Source organism: Bubalus bubalis, chromosome 1 (assembly GCF_019923935.1).
Source record: "Bubalus bubalis isolate 160015118507 breed Murrah chromosome 1, NDDB_SH_1, whole genome shotgun sequence".
NCBI lineage: Eukaryota > Metazoa > Chordata > Mammalia > Artiodactyla > Bovidae > Bubalus > Bubalus bubalis.
In genome coordinates this window covers 123,382,729-123,403,848 of record NC_059157.1, presented here as the reverse complement: position 1 = coordinate 123,403,848, position 21,120 = coordinate 123,382,729, and the positions used below count along the sequence as shown (strand labels likewise).

At 40.4% G+C, this 21,120-nt stretch overlaps 1 protein-coding gene across 4 annotated transcripts in view; it reads left to right on the top strand.

The window, feature by feature from the left end:
- Positions 1-21,120, top strand: part of TPRG1 (tumor protein p63 regulated 1) — a 239,388-nt gene that overhangs the window by 209,581 nt on the left and 8,687 nt on the right. For all 4 annotated transcript variants that reach the window (XM_044943647.2, XM_044943648.2, XM_006068957.4 and 1 more), the window contains one exon: positions 7,129-7,282. In XM_044943647.2, the coding sequence (XP_044799582.2) occupies positions 7,129-7,282 (154 nt within the window). The remainder of the gene's footprint in view (positions 1-7,128; positions 7,283-21,120) is intronic.

Genomic DNA, 21,120 nt, shown 5'->3' with positions numbered 1-21,120 from the left:
GTCTGCGCTTCCTCATAAATCTCGGTTTGCCGCCTGGAGCTATGTTTTTAATTCTGTGGTGGAGCTTTGAGATTTGAGATGAGTAGGAAGGAGGGGCGGCTGACGGAGGTAGTCATGGAAGCCGCCATGTCTCTCTTTCTGCGTACTGGCCTCCTCATTCGGTGCTTTAAACAGATACTTTATACCTCGGCACAGCATCTGTGAAAGCCTGGATAGAAGCTGCAGGGGTGGGGGTCGTCCTGGGAAAGGATGTTGACTGTATCGCATTGTGCAAAAGGACGCACAGTTTTCTCCGAGGACAGAAAAAATGTGTGGAATGAGCAAATTAACCCAGACTGGTTGGCATGTTTTTCTAGTTCAGCTAAAAATGACTTAAAGGAGAGGAGTCTTTCTGACAAAAATAATTCATGTCTCAAAAAGCTTGTAATTGAAGCAAGTTTTCCCTCCATTGAACTTGAACTCCTTTTTGTGTTGTTAAACCATATTTGTTTTCCATGATTGGTCGTTTGGACCTTGTAGGATAGCTTCTCCTGTATAAGCCTCCTCTCTTCAATATGCCTTTGCTTTTTTTTGGTGGAGGAGGAAAAATCTGTTGGGCTGCTGTGATGATTTAAAGTAGTAATTGCTTGGGCCTTCCACCCTGCCTGCAACTGTATTTGAGTAGAATTCTGCGTCTGAGTCACTGAGTCAAATATGTAATTAACATGACTAAAGGAAGAACTCTGGTCTTTGAAAATTCTGGCCCTCAGTTTTTATGTCTATAAAATGCTAGAACTAGAAACTCGCCTCTAAAAAGCCTTCCAACTCAGTCATACTAGGATCCTAACAATCCTTAGCTGTTATATACCCTCTTCCTCTACCAAGTTCTTATGAGTCCTAATGGGTTTTTTCTTCTACTTCTGTACCTTTCTGTGAGGTTTTGAAATTTACCAGAAGTGAAATGTATACCTTCTTGTTTCCACTTCTGTGGTAATGGAGGCCAGATCCAGCTGGTTTCTTTGAGGATAGAAAGTGGTAACACAATAAGTTGTAATAGGTGAAAGTCTGCGCTTCTGTAATGGGACATTCAGGTTTCTGTGCCTATTTAGGCCTGGGAAGCAGACAAAAGTAAAAGATCATGGGCTACTAGAGTTCAGACTTTCCCTAGTGGCTCAGGTGATAAAGAATCCTCCTGCAATGCATGAGATCTGGATTTGATATCTGGGTCAGGAAGATCCCCTGGAGAAGGAAATGGCAACCCACTCCAGTATTATTGTCTGGAGAATCCCATGGACAGAGGAGCCTGGTGGGCTACAGTCCATGGGATCACAAAGAGTTGGACTCGACTGAGTGACTAACACTTTCACTTTCACTAGAGTTCAGGGATTGAACCCTATCCATTTCTCTACTCCTGATAATATACCACAGAGAGAATTTGCTGATTAAATCATGGAATTGAAGATAGAAAACTTAGGAATGTTGCAGAGAACCATCTCTAAGGTGATTTAAAAGATGATTTTTAATCTATTAGAAAAGTTTTACAGAACTGTGCTTATTCAGTCTGAAGAACAGAATTGAAAGGTTGTCATAAGGTGAATGAGAGGCTCTCTGATGGATTTAAGTCTAAGTAGGAAATCATATGGGCTTCCCGGGTGGTGCTAATGGTAAAGAAACCACCTGCCAGTGCAGAAGACATAAGAGACGTGGGTTCCATCATTGCTGGGTTGGGAAGATCCCCTGGAGGACGGCATGGCTACCCACTGCAGTATTCTTGCTTGGAGAATCCCATGGACAGAAGAGCCTGGTGGGCTACAGTCCATGAATTCGAAAAGAGTCGGACACAACTGAAGTGACTGAGCATGCACAGGAAATTATATACATCAATACACTTGTGTGAAGCAGAAGCAGAACACATAAGAAATACCCTGGGACTCAGAATCAGATGGAGGAAAAGGGATTAACAGGTGAAGTAACGCATAGAAGACTTTAGCACCTCTGCGCTGAAGACTCAGGTAATGTTCTGATTAAACCTGGTCATATTCTTTATCTTATTTCCTGTGAAGTGAACTTCACCTGTTTCTATCAAAATATTTTTTATAAAATTGCTCATAACAGTCAAAAAAAAAAAAAAAAAAGAAAGACAGCCTCTAACAATACCCAGCAAGCATTATGCTACATGATAGGAATTTAATATTTGCTAGTTGGACAGAACCTTCCAGTGTACAAAACATTTTTTCATCTATTATCCTCTTGTCCCTCATGAACTTGTGGTTACCTAAATATGCCAGCAAATTTGGAGAACTCAGCAAGGGCCACAGGACTGGAAAAGGTCAGTTTTCATTCCAATCCCAAAGAAAGACAATGCCAAAGAATGCTCAAACTACCACACAATTGCACTCATCTCACACACTAGTAAAGTAATGCTCAAAATTCTCCAAGCCAGACTTCAGCAATATGTGAACCGTGAACTTCCTGATGTTCAGGCTGGTTTTAGAAAAGGCAGAGGAACCAGAGATCAAATTGCCAACATCTATTGGATCATGGAAAAAGCAAGAGAGTTCCAGAAAAACATCTATTTCTGCTTTATTGACTATGCCAAAGCCTTTGACTGTGTGGATCACAATAAACTGTGGAAAATTCTGAAAGAGATGGGAATACCAGACTACCTGACCTGCCTCTTGAGAAACCTATATGCAGGTCAGGAAGCAACACTTAGAACCGGACATGGAACCACAGACTGGTTCCAAATAGGAAAAGGAGTACATCAAGGCTGTATATTGTCACCCTGCTTATTTAACTTATATGCAGAGTACATCATGAGAAATGCTTCAAGCTTGTGCTGGAAGAAGCACAAGCTGGAATCAAGATTGCCGGGAGAAATATCAATAACCTCAGATATGCAGATGACACCACCCTTATGGCAGAAAGTGAATAAGAACTAAGGAGCCTCTTGGTGAAAGTGAAAGTGGAGAGTGAAAAAGTTGGCTTAAAGCTCAACATTCAGAAAACAGATCATGGCATCTGGTCCCATCACTTCATGGGAAATAGATGGGGAAACAGTGGAAACAGTGACAGACTTTATTATCTTGGGCTTTAAAATCACTGCAGATGGTGACTGCAGCCATGAAATTAAAAGACGCTTATTCCTTGGAAGGAAAGTTATGACCAACCTAGACTGCATATTAAAAAGCAGAGACATTACTTTGCCAACAAAGGTCTGTCTAGTCAAGGCTATGGTTTTTCCAGTGGTCATGTTTGGATGTGAGAGTTGGACTGTGAAGAAAGCTGAGCGCTGAAGAATTGATGCTTTTGAATTGTGGTGTTGGAGAAGACTCTTGAGAGTCCCTTGGACTGCAAGGAGATCCAACCAGTCCATCCTAAAGGAGATCAGTCCTGGGTGTACATTGGAAGGACTGATGCTGAGGCTGAAACTCCAATACTTTGCCCACCTCATGCAAAGAGTTGACTCATTGGAAAAGACTCTGATGCTGGGAGGGATTGAGGGCAGGAGGAGAAGGGGACGACAGAGGATGAGATGGCTGGATGGCATCACCGACTCAATGGACGTGAGTCTAAGTGAACTCCGGGAGTTGGTGATGGACAGGGAGGCCTGGTGTGCTGCTATTCATGGGGTCACAAAGAGTCGGACATGACTGAGCAACTCAACTGAACTGAACTGAACTATCAGAAAGGTAATGTGAAATGTCCAAAGGCATAGAACTAGTGAAAGCCAAAGTTTACCCTTAGAGTATGTTTTTGAAAATGCTATCATATTTTCTTTGCTAAATAATTTGATTTTGGCATTATTTATCTGGGACTATGCTCCCATGTTGATTAATTTGAACAGAGCAGCTCAATGAGAAAGACCCAGTCTTCTCACCCTGGTGACATAACATTTTTATAAATTCCCCCTATACTTCTAGGGCTAACTTATTTTCCTATAATCTCATAATTGCTAATGTTAAAAGAGTATATAAAAATTTACAGCTCCTTTTGAGACAGGGCTTTCTGACCTTTAGCTGGGATCCCTGGGCAGGCTTTGTGCCCACAGATTACGGCTGGCTCCTTTAGGCAATTCTTTTATCTCTGTGTCTGTTGGAAATGATGCTGCATTGTGTAATGGCAGGAGCTTAACTTGGGAGGTATTTTGTAACTATAGCCCAGGATGGTGAAAAGACCCCTAAATGGAATCTTGAGAGACCAGGGCTCTCACCAGGTCACCCCGTGTGTAGTGATGCTTCAGGCAAGCCTTGGTCCTTTCTAAGACTCAGTTTTCTCATCTCCAGAAAGAAGGCACTCGGTTCTATCTTCCAAAAGCCCTTTGGGCTCTGAGATTCTACAGTTTATAAACCTTAAACTATTGCTCCACCGCAAGGTGCCTGATTTGTTCTTTCCCATGTTTGTAAAACATTGTGGTAGGTGCTAAAGTTCCTGAGGAGTGAGGGAACAATACTGGGTGAGGGTTTTGCAGCAGAAGATGTGTTCTCCTCAGTGGGGCTAAGTTGATGCTCCTAAACTAAAGAAGCCACAATCCATAGGTTTCTTGTAGATCTTGTATGTCCTTGACTGGGTAATGCTAGTAGCATCATGACAATAGCTGTCTACACCATCTACACAGAGTTACTGAGGTCATGAAATATCACCATATGGAGACACCCTGAAGGAAAGATGGGGAAATTGAGATTCAGAAAGAGAAATGAGCTTGGCTGTATAGTCACACAGCATTAAGTGTCAAAACCAAGACTCTTCCTCAGTACTCCCTGACTTCTTGTTTGCTGCATTTTTTATTCTATTCTCTCCCCTCGGATGACCACTCCCATGGTACCACATATAACTGTTTAATAAAGCATTCCTGGTCATATTCTCCACAGTTGCCTCAATGATGTTTGACAGAATATGATAGATTTTTATGGCACTCTAGTTCTAAAAGATTTGCTGAGAAATGCCACCTTAGTTTTACCTTTAGAGAAACTGCTCAGTTGTAGATTTCTCTTCCCAGCTATCACCCCTGGAGTTCAGGAGAGAAGGTTGGCTGAACTTGTCTATTTAGAAGTAGTGTACTACATCTCTGAAAGGCATTGCCACACTCAAATTGATCGGTTGCTTAGAAATAGGGTCCCTGTTGAATTTCATGCTTTTAAACTTCCTTTGGGGGTTTCCCTAAAGTGAAAGAATATAAACTATGTTTACTGGGAAAGCTATCTTGGCAAATTTTCATCCCCTTTGGATAAAAGGAAAATTGCACCTAGTACATGAATCAACATATGAAGTAGTAAATAATTGCATCATGCAATTTATTTTAATGGACTCGAGCCACAATGCTCCATTAACCAGCATACATAGAATATTCATTGAGTTTAAGGCTTATTATCAGGCCAGGGAAAAAAAGGAATGAAGTAAAGTACGGGAGGGTCAGGGGAGAGATAAATATCCAGTGTGTATACTCAGTCGTGTCTGACTCTTTTGCAGCCCCATAGACTGAATGCCACAAGGCTTCTCTGGCCATGAGAGTTTTCAGGCAAGAATACTGGAGTGGGTATCCATTTTCTCCTCCAGAGGATCTGTTGTATCCAGGGGTCGAACCCCATCTGCTGTGTCTCCTGCATTGCAGGCAGATTCTTTACCCTCTGAGCCATCAAGGAAGCCAGTATAGCAGCTAAGAAAATGAAGCAGCAAAAAGGGAACTTTAGTGATATTCAATGATATTTTAATTTTTCTCTCTTTTCTTTTTTTCTCCTTCCTGGGCAAACGATTAAGGACAAAAAAAAAAAAAAAAAAGGCTGGATATCAGCCTTCAGATAGAATCATCAAAAATCTGAGAATTGGGCAGCAGAATGTTCCAGGCTCTTTTCTTACTTCCCTTTTGTAAAAGAAGCTGAGGCCAATTGGGGTGTTTTATATGTAGGTGTGAGGTTGTGTTTATACACATCTCTACATGGATAAACATTTGAAAACCACAATGACATTCCTAAAGGAATCTATCCTTAATACAGGAAGTGACAGCTTTGTGAAGGTATCATAGTTGAGCTCTGGTTTTTCCTTCTAGATCCCAGGATTTAATTTCTAGAAGAAATGAGAGCTCTGTGATGTTCCATGGGGCTGCTTAGAATTACAGGTAACTTAGTTTTAAAGCTTGTCGAATGCAAAGCACCTGAGATTGGCTTAACCTCCAGGGACCTCTTTGCATTCAGAAATGTCTAAAACCACAAACTGTAAATTCTGAAGGGTACCGGCAAAAAGAAGAGGCCACAGAGATTACAGACTTCTTATTCAGTGAGACCACATTCCCCTCCCACAACTCCCTTCCTATCATCACTCCCAAACCTACTTTCTCTTGCTCTGCACTTGGGTTTACTAAATGGGCTTGGCCTCTAAAAGACAGTGGTGCCTCCCACATACTGTGGATCAGAACTGTGACCAGGCAAAGCTCTGGCATGTGTGTTGCTGCAATTCTGGTGGATGAAATGTGTGCAGAGAACAGAGAACCAGGAGACATAAAAGCTGAGGTCACAGGGCATTTTAAATTGGCCATCAGTTCTCTTAAAGATCAAACATACCCTTCTTCTACAGAAGTCCCAATGTCTTTTCTCAGTCATTTGTTGCCTGGTTTTACTGCTTGGTAGATTCTGTAGTTGCTATTATCTTCCTTCTCCTTGAAACCATCTCCCATGTTGACTATGTCTTCCATGTTTCGATTCCTGTCCTGCCACCTTGACTCTTCTTTCTTCCTTTCTCTTTTAGCTTTGACCATCAGAATATTGGCATAACTTCAGTATGCTTATTTCCAGCCTTGGTTTCTGTCCAGAACACCAGAGTAACATTTCCAACCAAGCATTAACCTACAGAATTCTCAACAACACCTTGAACTCATCATGTTGTTGTTGTTCAGTTGCCAAGTTGTGTCTTCACGACCCCATGGACTGCAGCACACCAGGCCTCTCTGTCCCTCACTCATCATGTTTGAGACCAAATCCATCCTTGTCTTTCTTCTTAAATTCCTTGGAAGAATTCAGCTAGTTGGTAGGTCAGCCTCTTATCTCAGCATCAATACAAAGGCTGACTGGGGTGGTATATTTCCTTTGCATCCTTTTCTTTTTTGGTTTAATCTAATGAAGATGACTAATCTAAGGGAAAGCTTCTTTCTTGCAGGAGACAAGGAGAAGGCCTTAGGATCTACTGGGGGAGTCCTGAGCAACAGTCACTGTTAGTCCGCTGGAATCCGTGGTCCACTGAGATGCCTTTTGCTACCTTCACTGAGCACCCTATGAAATACACAAGTGAGAAGTTTCGTGAAATTTGCAAGGTAGGAGGCAGCTTGGGCATCACTCTTAAATTAGTTTTTGTGGAGAATCTATGTGCTTTAAAAACATGTACTGTTAAAAAAATGATAAGATTCAGCCTGGGTTTTATATAGACAAAAGCTATAATAGGTTTATAGAATTTTTTTTAGTAAACAGTGGAGCTGTTTTATTAGAAAGAATGCATTGTATTTATATTAACCATATGATGCTATTTCCTCTTGCTAATTTCTTAGCAAAAATTATAGTGTAATATTGTTGAAAAATTGCAATACTTGTGTTCATCTATGTCTATTGCTTACAGTGTATATAGAATTTTCTGTGTATAATTAAATTATAATTATTTTATTCAGAGAAGGAATGTAGAGTAGTGTTAAGTAGGAAGTCAGATATAGCTCTGTGATCATGTTTAATTACTTTTTTCCTCTAGGCCTTGGTAGTATTATCTCTAAAATGAACATGATGAACAACTGCCTTTCCTCTGAACCTCACTGGGCCATTGTAAGGTTAAATGGGATAAAGTATATATAAATGCTCCATAAATTATAAAGAAATTAAGAGTATTTTTTATGTCTTTAAATCTCATCTTCCCAAGTAGATTTTAAATTTGTCTCAGATAGCTGAGAGGTCCCCTTCTACTATTATTTCAACTTTCCTAGGGACACTTATGGAGAAGGCAACGGCACCCCACTCCCGTACTCTTGCCTGGCAAAGCCCGTGGACGGAGGAGCCTGCTAGGCTGTAGTCCATGGGATCGCTAAGAGTCGGACACGACTGAGCGACTTCACTTTCACTTTTCACTTTCATGCACTGGAGAAGGAAATGGCAACCCACTCCAGTGTTCTTGCCTGGAGAATCCCAGGGTCGGGGGAGCCTGGTGGGAGGCCATCTGTGGGGTCACACAGAGTTGGACACAACTGAAGCGACTTAGCAGCAGCAGCAGGGAGACTTAAGCTGTCCTTGGACACTCTGAATAGTCAGAAAGTAAAACAGAGCTATAAATGCAGTGAAAAATCAGCCTTTATATTTTCAACAAAACCATATATATATAAGAATATACATAAGGGCTTTGAAATTCTTGCCTTCTCTGTCCTTTCTATTTTATCTTTATAGGCTGTCACATCATTTTAGAATATCATAATTCTTTATTTGCTATAAATTCAAAATATGGCAGTCTGCATTTAAGTCCTTTTATGGTTGGATGGCATATATTCTATTTCTTGCTTCATTTTAAACAGACTTCTTCATGTAAGCAAGTGTGTATGTGTATAAACAAATAATTTTAATTGATAAATCCATTATTTTACAAAAAGGATCGGAGGCAAAATATATGTGATTAGAGGCTAGAGGGGGGTCTTCTTTCCCTCTAACACATAAGTGAAGTTGGCTAGAATCCCATTCTGCTCTCAGCAAAAGGCAAGGGTCTTTTTAAGATTTATTTAGATGTCTTCAGTGGCTTATGGTCTCAAGGTTTGCCTCTGATGTCAAGCACTTGAAGGCACTAAATTAGTTCACTGTATGGATTATGTCATTCTCCTAATTCACCATACCTCAACCCAAGCATCAACATCAGCCCCTAGTCTGACTCTTAACTACCCAAAGTCATATAGAACAACATAACCCTGACACAAAGACATATACATGAGAGAAGACTCACTCAGAGCTTCTGGGAGATACGATAGGAATGTACATCACAATAATGCCCAGACCTTCAGATGGAATATTGGATCTTATTTTTAAAAGACATTATTAACAGTAATGCTCAGATGCATTGCTTCAGAATCTCGTCTTCTCTTTCCTGCTCTTGTTCTCCCCCAAACTCCTGTTCTTTTCCTCTTCCTTATTAAAGTGCAGAGTCATTTATCTGTTTCTTTTTTTTTTAACACATGTTAATCCAACTGAAAGAACTTAATAATGTATGTTTCCAAAGCCATTTCCTGCCTTTAAAGGGAATCTGGTTCTAATAATTAATATAATATATATTTTGAAGTAGTAGTCACTCTTTTTTATTACAAGTCAAAAATAAATACCACCTGCTTTGGTTATGGCATCCATCACTTTCTGGGCCAAGTCTTCTCTTATTTCTCGTACCTGGTATCTTTAAGCACTTATTCTCTGAGTGTTCTTTGCTGGAAGAACAGGGTAAAGGACTGAAAAACAAGTTCTGTTACCTTCAGAGAAATACCACTGCATGGCTCTAATACTTGATAGTGCTTTATTTTTTTCTGCCATATAGAAATAAAATTGAATACTTTAAAAGGAAGATGAAAAATAAAATATCAAAAGGGAGTGAAAACAAGGTCCTACTGTATAGCACAGGGAACTCTGCTCAATGTTAAGTGGCAGCCTGGATGGGAGGGGAGTTTAGGGGAGAATGGATACATGTATACATATGGCTAAGTCCCTTTACTATTCACTTGAAACTATCACAACTTTGTTAATTGGCTATACTCCAATATAAGATAGAAAGTTTAAAAAAGGGGTTGTGGTAGAATCAGATCAGATCAGATCAGTCGCTCAGTCGTGTCCGACTCTTTGCGACCCCATGAATCGCAGCATGCCAGGCCTCCCTGTCCATCACCAACTCCCGGAGTTCACTCAGACTCACGTCCATCGAGTCAGTGATGCCATCCAGCCATCTCATCCTCTGTCATCCCCTTCTCCTCCTGCCCCCTATCCCTCCCAGCATCAGAGTCTTTTCCAATGAGTCAACTCTTCGCATGAGGTGGCCAAAGTACTGGAGTTTCAGCTTTAGCATCATTCCTTCCAAAGAAATCCCAGGGCTGATCTCCTTCAGAATGGACTGGTTGGATCTCCTTGCAGTCCAAGGGACTCTCAAGAGTCTTCTCCAACACCACAGTTCAAAAGCATCAATTCTTCGGCGCTCAGCCTTCTTCACAGTCCAACTCTCACATCCATATATGACCACAGGAAAAACCATAGCCTTGACTAGATGAACCTTTTTTGGCAAAGTAATGTGGTAGAATAACTACCCCCTAAATATACATGAATGCAGCTGGTAGACTGGAACATTACGTTTTGCCCAAGACTTCCTATCAGCCAAGGGAAACTTGAGGTTCATATAGCTCTCCTTAGATAGAAGTAAGAATAGGGGTGGTGTGTGTGTTTGTGTGTGTGTGTGTGTGTGTGTGTGCACACACACTTGTGCATACATGGGTATGAGCAGGGCAAGTGGTTGATTAATTGGTTGGTTTTCAGTCAATCAAACTACTTTGTGAATCTGTTAAGTGTATTTTCTTTAAGGATTTTCTCATTCAACTATTCTTTCAAAGTCTTCTTTTCTTCCTATAAACAGTCTGGAACCTTCATTTGCCAAACCATTTCTTAGTCAAAGGCCACCCTGAGTCCCAGATCTCTAAGAAAACAAGTGATCTCAGTCTGGGATATGAGATGATGACTGCTCTGATCCAGTTCTTTGTGTCTTGTTTTCTCTTTTGTTGTTGGTTTTTATGTCACAAAGTTATTTGTGTTTAGGACTTTTTCCAAAATTGGCTTTGATTAATTCTCAGTTATATTAAAGCAAAAGTATAAATAAGAATAGTAATTCTGGGGATATAGAATTCCTTTTATATGAATATTTTGGTATAATACAATTTTTAAAGGGTGATTTAAACTGCCTTTTTTAAATTTCTCTAGTAAATGAAATAGGGAAAAGTAAAAGAATATGGCGAAAGTGTGTAACTAAATGAAATACCTGAAGCAATTTAATTCAATTTGAAAATGAAGGTCACTCAGTCATGTCTGACTCTTTGTCTGACTCTTTCTTCAGGCCAGAATACCAGAGTGGGTAGCCTTCTCCAGGGGATCTTCCCTACCCAGGGATCGAGCCCAGGTCTCCCACATTGCAGGCAGATTCTTTACCAGCTGATCCACAAGGGAAGCCCAAGAATACTGGAATGGGTAGCCTATCCTTTCTCCAGGGGATCTTCCCAATTCAGGAATCAAACTGGGGCCTTCTGCATTGCAGGCAGATTTTTTTTACCAACTGAGTTTTGAGGGAAGCCCTAATTCAATTTAGGAAACCCACAATGGCAGAAGAGAGGAAATTATGTGGAACTGAGCTCTCCACAGTCAAAAATTTCAAATTATTTACTATCTAATGGAATAATTTTTTTTTAAAAGTACATTTATAAAATTCATTTTTTTTTTTTTTTTGTTTTTACTCAGAGTCTTTTATTCTACAGCACTTGGAATCTCTTTGTTTGACAAATGTTTTCTAGTACCTACAAGTTGTGGGTATTATGATTGTGATTAAGAATACAAATATGAATGAGACAAGATTCTTGCCTTTGTGGAAGGCATTGTTTAATAGAGGAAGCAGATAAAAATACAAAGATTTTAAAATAAATATTAAAGAACGGAAAAAGAAGTTTGGATCAGATGCAAAGATGTGGAGACAGTTGAAAGTGCATGGAGTGTCTTAGACACAGATAGCTTAGCTGGAGTTGAATCTTGTGTATTTCTCACCATAATTGTATTGGCTCATATGGTACATATAAGTACCTAAACTACATTAGGGGTGCTAGGAATGGAGAGAGATGAAGAAATCTTGAGATATTCAGGATATCACTGGAAGAAGATAACTGATAGGATATGGTAGGTGAATGAGAAGAAGAAGTCAAAGATGGTAGTCTGTTTTGGTAGATGGTGAGTCCATTAATTTAAATGGAGAGAACTAAAAGAAGAGTAGGTATGGGGATTCTGTTTAGGACATGTTGAGTTTGAAATGTTCATGAAATGTGGAGTTGAGCTGGTTGCCAGGAAGTTAGAAATTTAGGTCTGTTTGAAGCTCAGGAGACAAAGTTGAACTGGTAATAGTTGTCAGATCATACAATACCGGGGCAAAGCTGAGTCATGGGATTGATTGGGCTAAAAGGTACCTGAGGAAGGAGCATTAATGGGTAAATTGCATTCAAATTCAAATTCATACTATCTCTAAGTCCTTCAGCATTGATCTAAAAAATGCCCATCAATTTATGAAATACTATGTCAAAATTCACTACTTCTTTTACCTGTCTCACTAACTCTACATCATTTCTACATCTGATAAGTATGATAGTCAAGTGGCCTCTTTCCAGATATTGTTGCTTACCTCCAAGCCTTACCAACTTTTTCAATCTGCGCGTTCACATACTTTGCATTACTTGTATAAACATTTGTGAAAATAGAAACAATTTTGGTATTGCTTTTATTATTACAAGACATAATAATTTCATATAAATTTTGTAATTTAGTTCAGTTCAGTTGCTCAGTCATGTCCGACTCTTTGTGACCCCATGAATCGCAGCATGCCAGGCCTCCCTGTCCATCACTAACTCCCGGAGTTCACTCAGACTCACACATCCATCGAGTCAGTGATACCATCCAGCCATCTCATCCTCTGTCGTCCCCTTCTCCTCTGGCCCCAATCAGAGTCTTTTCCAATGAGTCAACTCTTCACATGAGGTGGCCAAAGTACTGGAGTTTCAGCTTTAGCATCATTCCTTCCAAAGAAATCTCAGGGCTGATCTCCTTCAGAATGGACTGGTTGGATCTCCTTGCAGTCCAAAGGACTCTCAAGAGTCTTCTCCAACACGACAGTTCAAAAGCATCAATTCTTCGGTGCTCAGCTTTCTTCACAGTCCAACTCTCACATCCATATATGACCACAGGAAAAACCATAGCCTTGACTAGACGGACCTTTGTTGTAATTACATGATATTTATTGATTACAGTTTGCATGTTTTCATGTAATTCAACTAACAAAAATTCTTTGAGGTCAGAATGCTACCTCCACTTTAAAAGTGAAGGTTCTTACAGTGGTTAAGTGAATTGACTGAGGTCTTATAATAATAACTGTATTTCCACATTCAAATAATTTGTTAATGCTCAAGGAAATGCCTAAAAACCAGAAGGAAGTCTCTATGTGTGTGTGCATATTCATAGTCATGGCTATGATATATGATAAGGTAGGATATGATATCATATTTTTACAACCAAGGTCAGTTATTCTTAATTGTTTCATCCACTTTATATTTGCAACTTCTAGCCGTATCTTTCTTCTTTTAACCATTTGTTACGGAATTAGTTTCATTTGCCCAATGCACAGCAAGCCAAATACTTAGATGCTGAGGTTTTCTGCAGAGAAAGGATTTCTTCCTAAGGAAGCCAAAAGAGAAGAAAGGAGAACAGATCTCCAATCTGCCTCCCCAAACCCAAGAGGCTTGAGATATTTATGAGATAAAGAAGCAGGGTGGTCTGAGGCATGGAGAAAAGTGATTGGAGGCAAGAAAAAGCTGAGGCGATCCGTGTTCCATGCAGGCATACCTGAGTTAACTGCTGCTTCTTCGTATGCATATTCAGAAAATGGCAGCATCAGCATGATCTGAGGGTGGAGTTTTTGGCCCTCTGACATCAAGAGGTCATTCTTTGGACGCTTACGTAGGCCCAGTTAAATGGTCAGAATCTCGACTAATTTGAACCTTCAAGACTAGCTCCATGTTTTGAAAATTAACTTAAGCCACCATTGCTATGGCTACCCATAATTAGAGGCATGATCGATAAGGGGCAGTTAAAGGAATCTTGTGATATATTCTTTAATCTACATGAAGCTTGGAGGGCTTGCAATTTACAGGAACAATTAAAGTGAGTTTAATCAGTGAAGACAGGTTACACAGTAGTATTTATTAAGCAAATTATAGACCAAGGATCTAACTGATTACTGCACTTGATTTCACATTGTCTTAATGGATTCTTTGATTGTGGGGAGAGTCTTGTTGAGAGGAACTAGTGATTGAGTCCAGAGCTTTAGAATAATAGTGAATAGATCATGAATGCTCTATTGCCTAATCAAAGTGAGCCACAGACCAAACCTTTTTTACTTTTGTCTGGCATCTTTCTTCTTATTTTTGAGAGAATTATGAAACTGAACCAATATTTTAGTAATCAAATGTAACTTTATATTCTTAACCCCTTGGTTTCCCACCACATAGACTGAACAAATATTTATTTGATTATTTTTGTTATTTTAATTGTTTGGCTGCTCGGCTTTTGGAGTCTTCATTCCCTGACTTAGGATTGAACCTAGATTGAATGACTAATTTCATTGGTCTTGACAATGAAAGCACTGAGTCCTAACCATTGGATTGCCATGGCATTCCTTAACAAATATTTGTTAAGTGTCCACCTGGCATACTGTTAATATATGCAGAGCAATGCAGTGGATACTCATTGGAATTTTGTTGTTTGTTGAGTTGCTGAGCTGTGTCTTACTCTTTTGTGACGCCATGGACTGTATTCTGCCAGGCTCCTCTGTCTATTGGATTTTCCAGGCAAGAATGTTAGAGTAGCCATTTCCTTCTCCAGGAGCTCTTTGGAACCCAGGGATCGAACTTGTGTCTCCTGCATTGGCAGACAGATTCTTTACCGCTGAGCCACCAGGGAAGCCCTACTTGTGGGGATGGCAAGAAGAATAAAACAGATTTTGCCCTCCAGACATTTATAGTCTAGAGGGAGAATGCAAAAATGGTACTTAAAAAATTATAATTTAATGTACAAATACTGTTGATAGAATCAAAAGGTTCTATCAGAGCCCAGCAAAAAGGATAAGTCCAGAAGTTAACAAATGTGATAACATTTGATGTGAATGAAACTCAAGAGTGATTTAGCCATCAAAGCAGATGCAGAAAGACATTTTAAGTAAAAGAAACATGATTAGAAGCTGCAAATTACAAACATGTATAAGATGTTCTTGGACAAAGAGTCATTCACTTAAGCTAGAGTTTAAAGTGTGTGTGTGTATGTGTGTGTGCGTGCATGTGCATATATGCATGGGGAGGGTTGGGGAAATGGAATAGGATGAGGATAGAAATTAGAATTTGTAGGAAAAAAAGCTTCTGCCTCAGTCTCCTTTTTTGCTCTATACTCCTGAACATACTCACAGTCACAGTGTATCTATAAAGATAATTCCAAATAATCGTGCAAGGATGATATAAACATTCTGTTCAGTTGTGCGGCTTCCCAAGTGGTTTCCGTTGTTGGGTGTTGGATGGGCTTACTTTTTATTTCAACATGCTTCGCTTGCTACAACGGGAGGGTGAAACCTGTAGCCTGAGGCTTGGAAAACCTGCTCAGCAAAGGAATGTGGGCCTGCAGGCATGAAACCTGCTCTCTTTACCAAGGGTAAACAGGAAGCAAGAGATGGTTGTAATAAGGAAAACTGAGACTCTGGGCAGTGAACTGCTGGCAGACAGCACCTGAAGCAAACCAGGGGCCCAGTCACTCAGCTGGTAAATAATTGCTGTAAAGTCAAGAATATCACACACACACACACACACACACACACACACACACACACACATACACCACACACATATCCTTTACCCTAACCAGCACTCAGGCCTTTTGTAACCGGAGTTGTTAAAACTTGACCCTCTGCTTTTGAGGCTGGAATAATAGAGGGAGCCAGGGGTGGGCGTATAAAAGCTTTTAAAGAAAAGTATGTGGCTGGTGGCATTCATATCAAATGACACCACGTTCCTGTCACACAGATTAAGTTCAGGTGCTTGAAATGCTCAAGAGCCAGCCTGGGGACTTGGCCTTTTGTCTGCCTCTCCTTCATGCCCATCTTGTCCCTCTGTCTTCATGGTCCATCTTCTTAAAGAGCTCACAGAAATGACTAGAAATGAAGGGCATCTTACTTGAGTGAAATGCCAAGCTCACTGAATGTAAAGTAGTGTCAACTTTTTCCTTCCAGCATTTTGATTCTGAGGCCACAGAGAATTCTCATGAAATAAAACTTACGATGAGGACTGGGGAGGCATTCTGTAACCCAATTTCATATATATATATATATATATATATAAAATCTGTGAAAAGGCATCCTGACAACCAAGAAGGTGCTGCCCATGGAAAAGTTGAGGTGAACTGAGCTTTGGACTTCAGGAAATCATAGTTAAATGATGACATAGTTAATTATTTATTCACAATATTGATTATTGGCAATAGGCTTCCTTTAGCCTTTGCAATATGACTCCAAGTTCTACCTTAATCTTACATCCTTCCCCAGACCTTCCTGGAAGACATTAGCAGGTGGGCATATGTGCATAGAGCTTTTACAAAGCCTTATTTATTGAAGTTAGTTTGATCTTTGTAGACAACTTATGAATTTGATGCTATTCAGTTCAGTTCAGTCGCTCAGTCATGTCCGACTCTTTGTGACCCCGCAGCATGCCAGGCATCGCTGTCCATCACCAACTCCCAGAGTTCACTCAAACTCACATCCATCGAGTCGGTGATGCCATCCAGCCATCTCATCCTCTGTCATCCCCTTCTCCTCCTGCCCCCAATCCCTCCCAGCATCAGAGTCTTTTCCAATGAGTCAACTCTTCGCATGAGGTGGCTAAAGTACTGGAGTTTCAGCTTCAGCATCATTCCTTCCAAAGAACACCCAGGACTGATCTCGTTTAGGATGGACCGGTTGGATCTCCTTGCAGTCCAAGGGACTCTCAAGAGTCTTCTCCAACACCACAGTTCAAAAGCATCAATTCTTCGGCACTCAGCCTCCTTCACAGTCCAACTCTCACATCCATACATACCACTGGAAAAACCATAGCCTTTACTAGACGGATCTTTGTTGGCAAAGTAACGTCTCTGCTTTTGAATATGCTATCTAGGTTGGTCATAACTTTCCTTCCAAGGAGTAAGTGTCTTTTAATTTCATGGCTGCAGTCACCATCTGCAGTGATTTTAAAGCCCAGAAAAACAAAGTCTGACACTGTTTCTACTGTCTCCCCATCTATTTCCCATGAAGTGATGGGACAAGATGCCATGATCTTAGTTTTCTGAATCAACATTCAGCTTTAAGCCAACTTTTTCACTCTCCTCTTTCACTTTCATCAGGAGGCTTTTTAGTTCCTCTTCACTTTCTGCCATAAGGGTGGTGTCATCTGCATATCTGAGGTTATTGATATTTCTCCTGGCAATCTTGATTCCAGCTTGTGTTTCTTCCAGCCCAGGGTTTCTCATGATGTACTCTGCATATAAGTTAAATAAGCAGGGTGACAATATACAGCCTTGATGTACTCCTTTTCCTATTTTGAACCAGTCAGTTGTTCCCTGTCCAGTTCTAACTGTTGCTTCCTGACCTGCATATAGGTTTCTCAAGAGGCAGGTCAGGTGGTCTGGTATTCCCATCTCTTTCAGAATTTTCCACAATATATTGTGATCCACACAGTCAAAGGCTTTGGCGTACTCATTAAAGAAAAATAGATGTTTTTCTGGAACTCTCTTGCTTTTTCCATGATCCAGCAGATGTTGACAATTTGATCTCTGGTTCCTCTGCTTTTTCTAAAACCAGCTTGAACATCTGGAAATTCACGGTTCACGTATTGCTGAAGCCTGGCTTAGAGGATTTTGAGCATTACTTTACTAGCGTGTGAGATGAGTGCAGTTGTGCAGTAATTTGAGCATTCTTTGGCATTGCCTTTCTTTGGGATTGGAATGAAAATTGACCTTTTCCAGTCCTGTGGCCACTGCTGAGTTTTCCAAATTTGCTGGCATATTGAGTGCAGCACTTTCACAGCATCATCTTTCAGGATTTGGAATAGCTCAACTGGAATTCCATCACCTCCACTAGCTTTGTTCATAGTGATGCTTTCTAAGGCCCACTTGACTTCACATTCCAGGATGTCTGGCTCTAGGTCAGTGGTCACACCATTGTGATTATCTTGGTCATGAAGATCTTTTCTGTACAGTTCTTCTGTGTATTCTTGCCACCTCTTCTTAATATCTTCTGTTTATGTTAGGCCCATACCATTTCTGTCCTTTATCAAGCCCATCTTTGCATGAAATGTTCTATTGTTATCTCTTATTTTCTTGAAGGGATCTCTAGTCTTTCCCATTCTGTTGTTTTCCTCTATTTCTTTGCATTGATCGCTGAGGAAGGCTTTCTTAGCTCTTCTTGCTATTCTTTGGAACTCTGCATTCAGATGCTTATATCTTTCCTTTTCTCCTTTGCTTTTCACTTCTCTTCTTTACCTTACACAGCTATTTGTAAGGCCTCCCCAGACAGCCATTTTGCTTTTTTGCATTTCTTTTCCATGGGGATGGTCTTGATCCCTGAATCCTGTACAGTGTCATGAACCTCAGTCCATAGTTCATCAGGCACTCTATCAGATCTAGTCCCTTAAATCTATTTCTCACTTCCACTGTATAATCATAAGGGATTTGATTTAGGTCATACCTGAATGGTCTAGTGGTTTTCCCTACTTTCTTCAATTTAAGTCTGAATTTGGCAATAAGGAGTTCATGATCTGAGCCACAGTCAGCTCCCGGTCTTGTTTTTGCTGACTGTATAGAGCTTCTCCATCTTTGGCTGCAAAGAATATAATCAGTCTGATTTCAGTGTTGACCATCTGGTGATGTCCATGTGTAGAGTCTTCTCTTGTGTTTTTGCTATGACCAGCGTGTTCTCTTGGCAAAACTCTATTAGCCTTTGCCCTGCTTCGTTCCGTATTCCAAAGCCAAATTTGCCTGCTACTCCAGGTGTTTCTTGACTTCCTACTTTTGCATTCCAGTCCCCTCTAATGAAAAGGACATCTTTTTTGGGTGTCAGTTCTAAAAGGTCTTGTAGGTCTTCATAGAACTGTTCAACTTCAGCTTCTTCAGTGTTACTGTTTGGAGCATAGACTTGGATTACTGTGATGTTGAATGGTTTGCCTTGGAAACGAACAGAGATCATTCTGTCGTTTTTAAGATTGCATCCAAGTACTGCATTTCAGAGTCTTTTGTTGACCATGATGGCTACTCCATTTCTTCTAAGGGATTCCTGCCCGCAGTAGTAGATATAATGGTCATCTGAGTTAAATTCACCCATTCCAATCACACCATTTCCAATCCATTTCAGTTCGCTGATTCCTAGAATGTCAACGTTCACTCTTGCCATCTCCTGTTTGACCACTTCCAATTTGCCTTGATTCATGGACCTAACATTCCAGGTTCCTATGCAATATTGCTCTTTACAGCATTGGACCTTGTTTCTATCACCAGTCACATCCACAACTGGGTATTGTTTTTGCTTTGGGTCCATCCCTTCATTCTTTCTGGAGTTATTTCTCCAGTGATCTCCAGTAGCATCTTGGGCACCTACCGACCCAGGGAGTTCTTCTTTTAGTATCCTATCATTTTGCCTTTTCATACTGTTCATGGGGTTCTCAAGGCAAGAATACTGAAGTGGTTTGCCATTCCTTTCTCCAGTGGACCACATTCTTTGAAACCTCTCCACCATGACCCGCCTGTCTTGGGTGGCCCCACAGGGCATGGCTTTAGTTTCATTGAGTTAGACAAGGCTGTGGTCTGTGTGATTAGATTGACTAGTTTTCTGTGATTGTGGTTTCAGTGTGTCTGCCCTCTGATGCCCTCTCCCAACATTTACCATCTTACTTGGGTTTCTCTCACCTTGGACGTAGGGAATCTCTTCACGGCTGCTCTAGCAAAGCACAGTTGCTGCTCCTTACCTTGCAAGAGGGGTATCTCCTCACCACTGCCCCTCCTGACCTTGAACGTGGAGTAGCTCCTCTCTCGGCCCTCCTGCGCCTGCACAGCCACCGTTCCTTGGACGGTGCTTGATGCTATTAATATCTTTATTTTATAGAAGAGGAACTATAAAATTCAGAGAGGTTAGACTTGCCCAAGATCACACAGCTAGTGAGAACCACATTAGCAATGTAAGACCAGGTCTGTTTGATCTGAATACTCATGGTATATCATGTTCTATACTTCCTTTAGTTCAGTGGTTCTCAGCAGGAGATGATTTTATCCCTGGGGGACATTGGCAATATGTGGACAATACTATTGATTGTCACCTCTGGGATTGAGGTGCTACTGCTTAGCTTTCTAAAATCTGGAGGACATACTCCCCTGCTGGAAATAATATCCTAGCCCCAAATAGCAATAATTCCAAGGTAGAGAAATATTAGATTAGTTGTATAAATGAATAGCCATACTTGTGACTCTGATTCTCAGAAAACTGGATGAAAGTTTGAGATGCATATATGAAATGTGATAGAGTAAAAAATAATCTTTGCCTTGACTATTTGGGAAGGTATTGTGGAAGAGAAAGGATTTGAGCTTTGTTGTGAAAGATGAGTAAGAGCATGGGGACTTTAACTCTTTGTGGATTGAACAGACTATCAGAGAGTTTCTTAGGCAAACTTAATACAGTGGGTTTTTTTATTTTTTAAAGGAAAAGTTTTCTACAAAGAAAACCCTTCTAAGAACCCAAATATATAAAACTGATAAAAATAAAGCAGCTATGATTGATGTGATTGTAGCTTTTCTTTCCTAACTTTTTCCTAAGACTTCAGGCATGTGTGTGTGTGTGTGTGTGTGTGTGTGTTTAATTCTATTAATAATAGCATTTTCTTGCTTTTCAAAAGAATTCTGACTTGGATAATGTATGATATGGTCACCCAACCTATAAGGAAAAGTGTTGTAAGAAACAAGTTTCAAAAAGTATCAAGACTGATTTTTTTCTATATCCCTTTGGAAAATTAAGAACATGAATTCTTTCCTAAATATTAGAATTTCATTCAAACTCTTCTAGAAACTTACATAACTATAATACAGGTGTCAAAACCTAGAAATAAAACATCAGTACAATACTATACTGTAGCAGGGCTTCGTTGGTGGCTCAGGTGGTAAAGAGTCTACCTGTAATGCAAGAGACCCAGGTTCTATCCCTGGGTCAGGAACATCCCCTGGAGAAGGAAATGGCAACCCACTTTACTATTCTTGCCTGGAGAATCCTCTGGACAGAGGAGCCTGGAAGGCAACAGTTCATGGT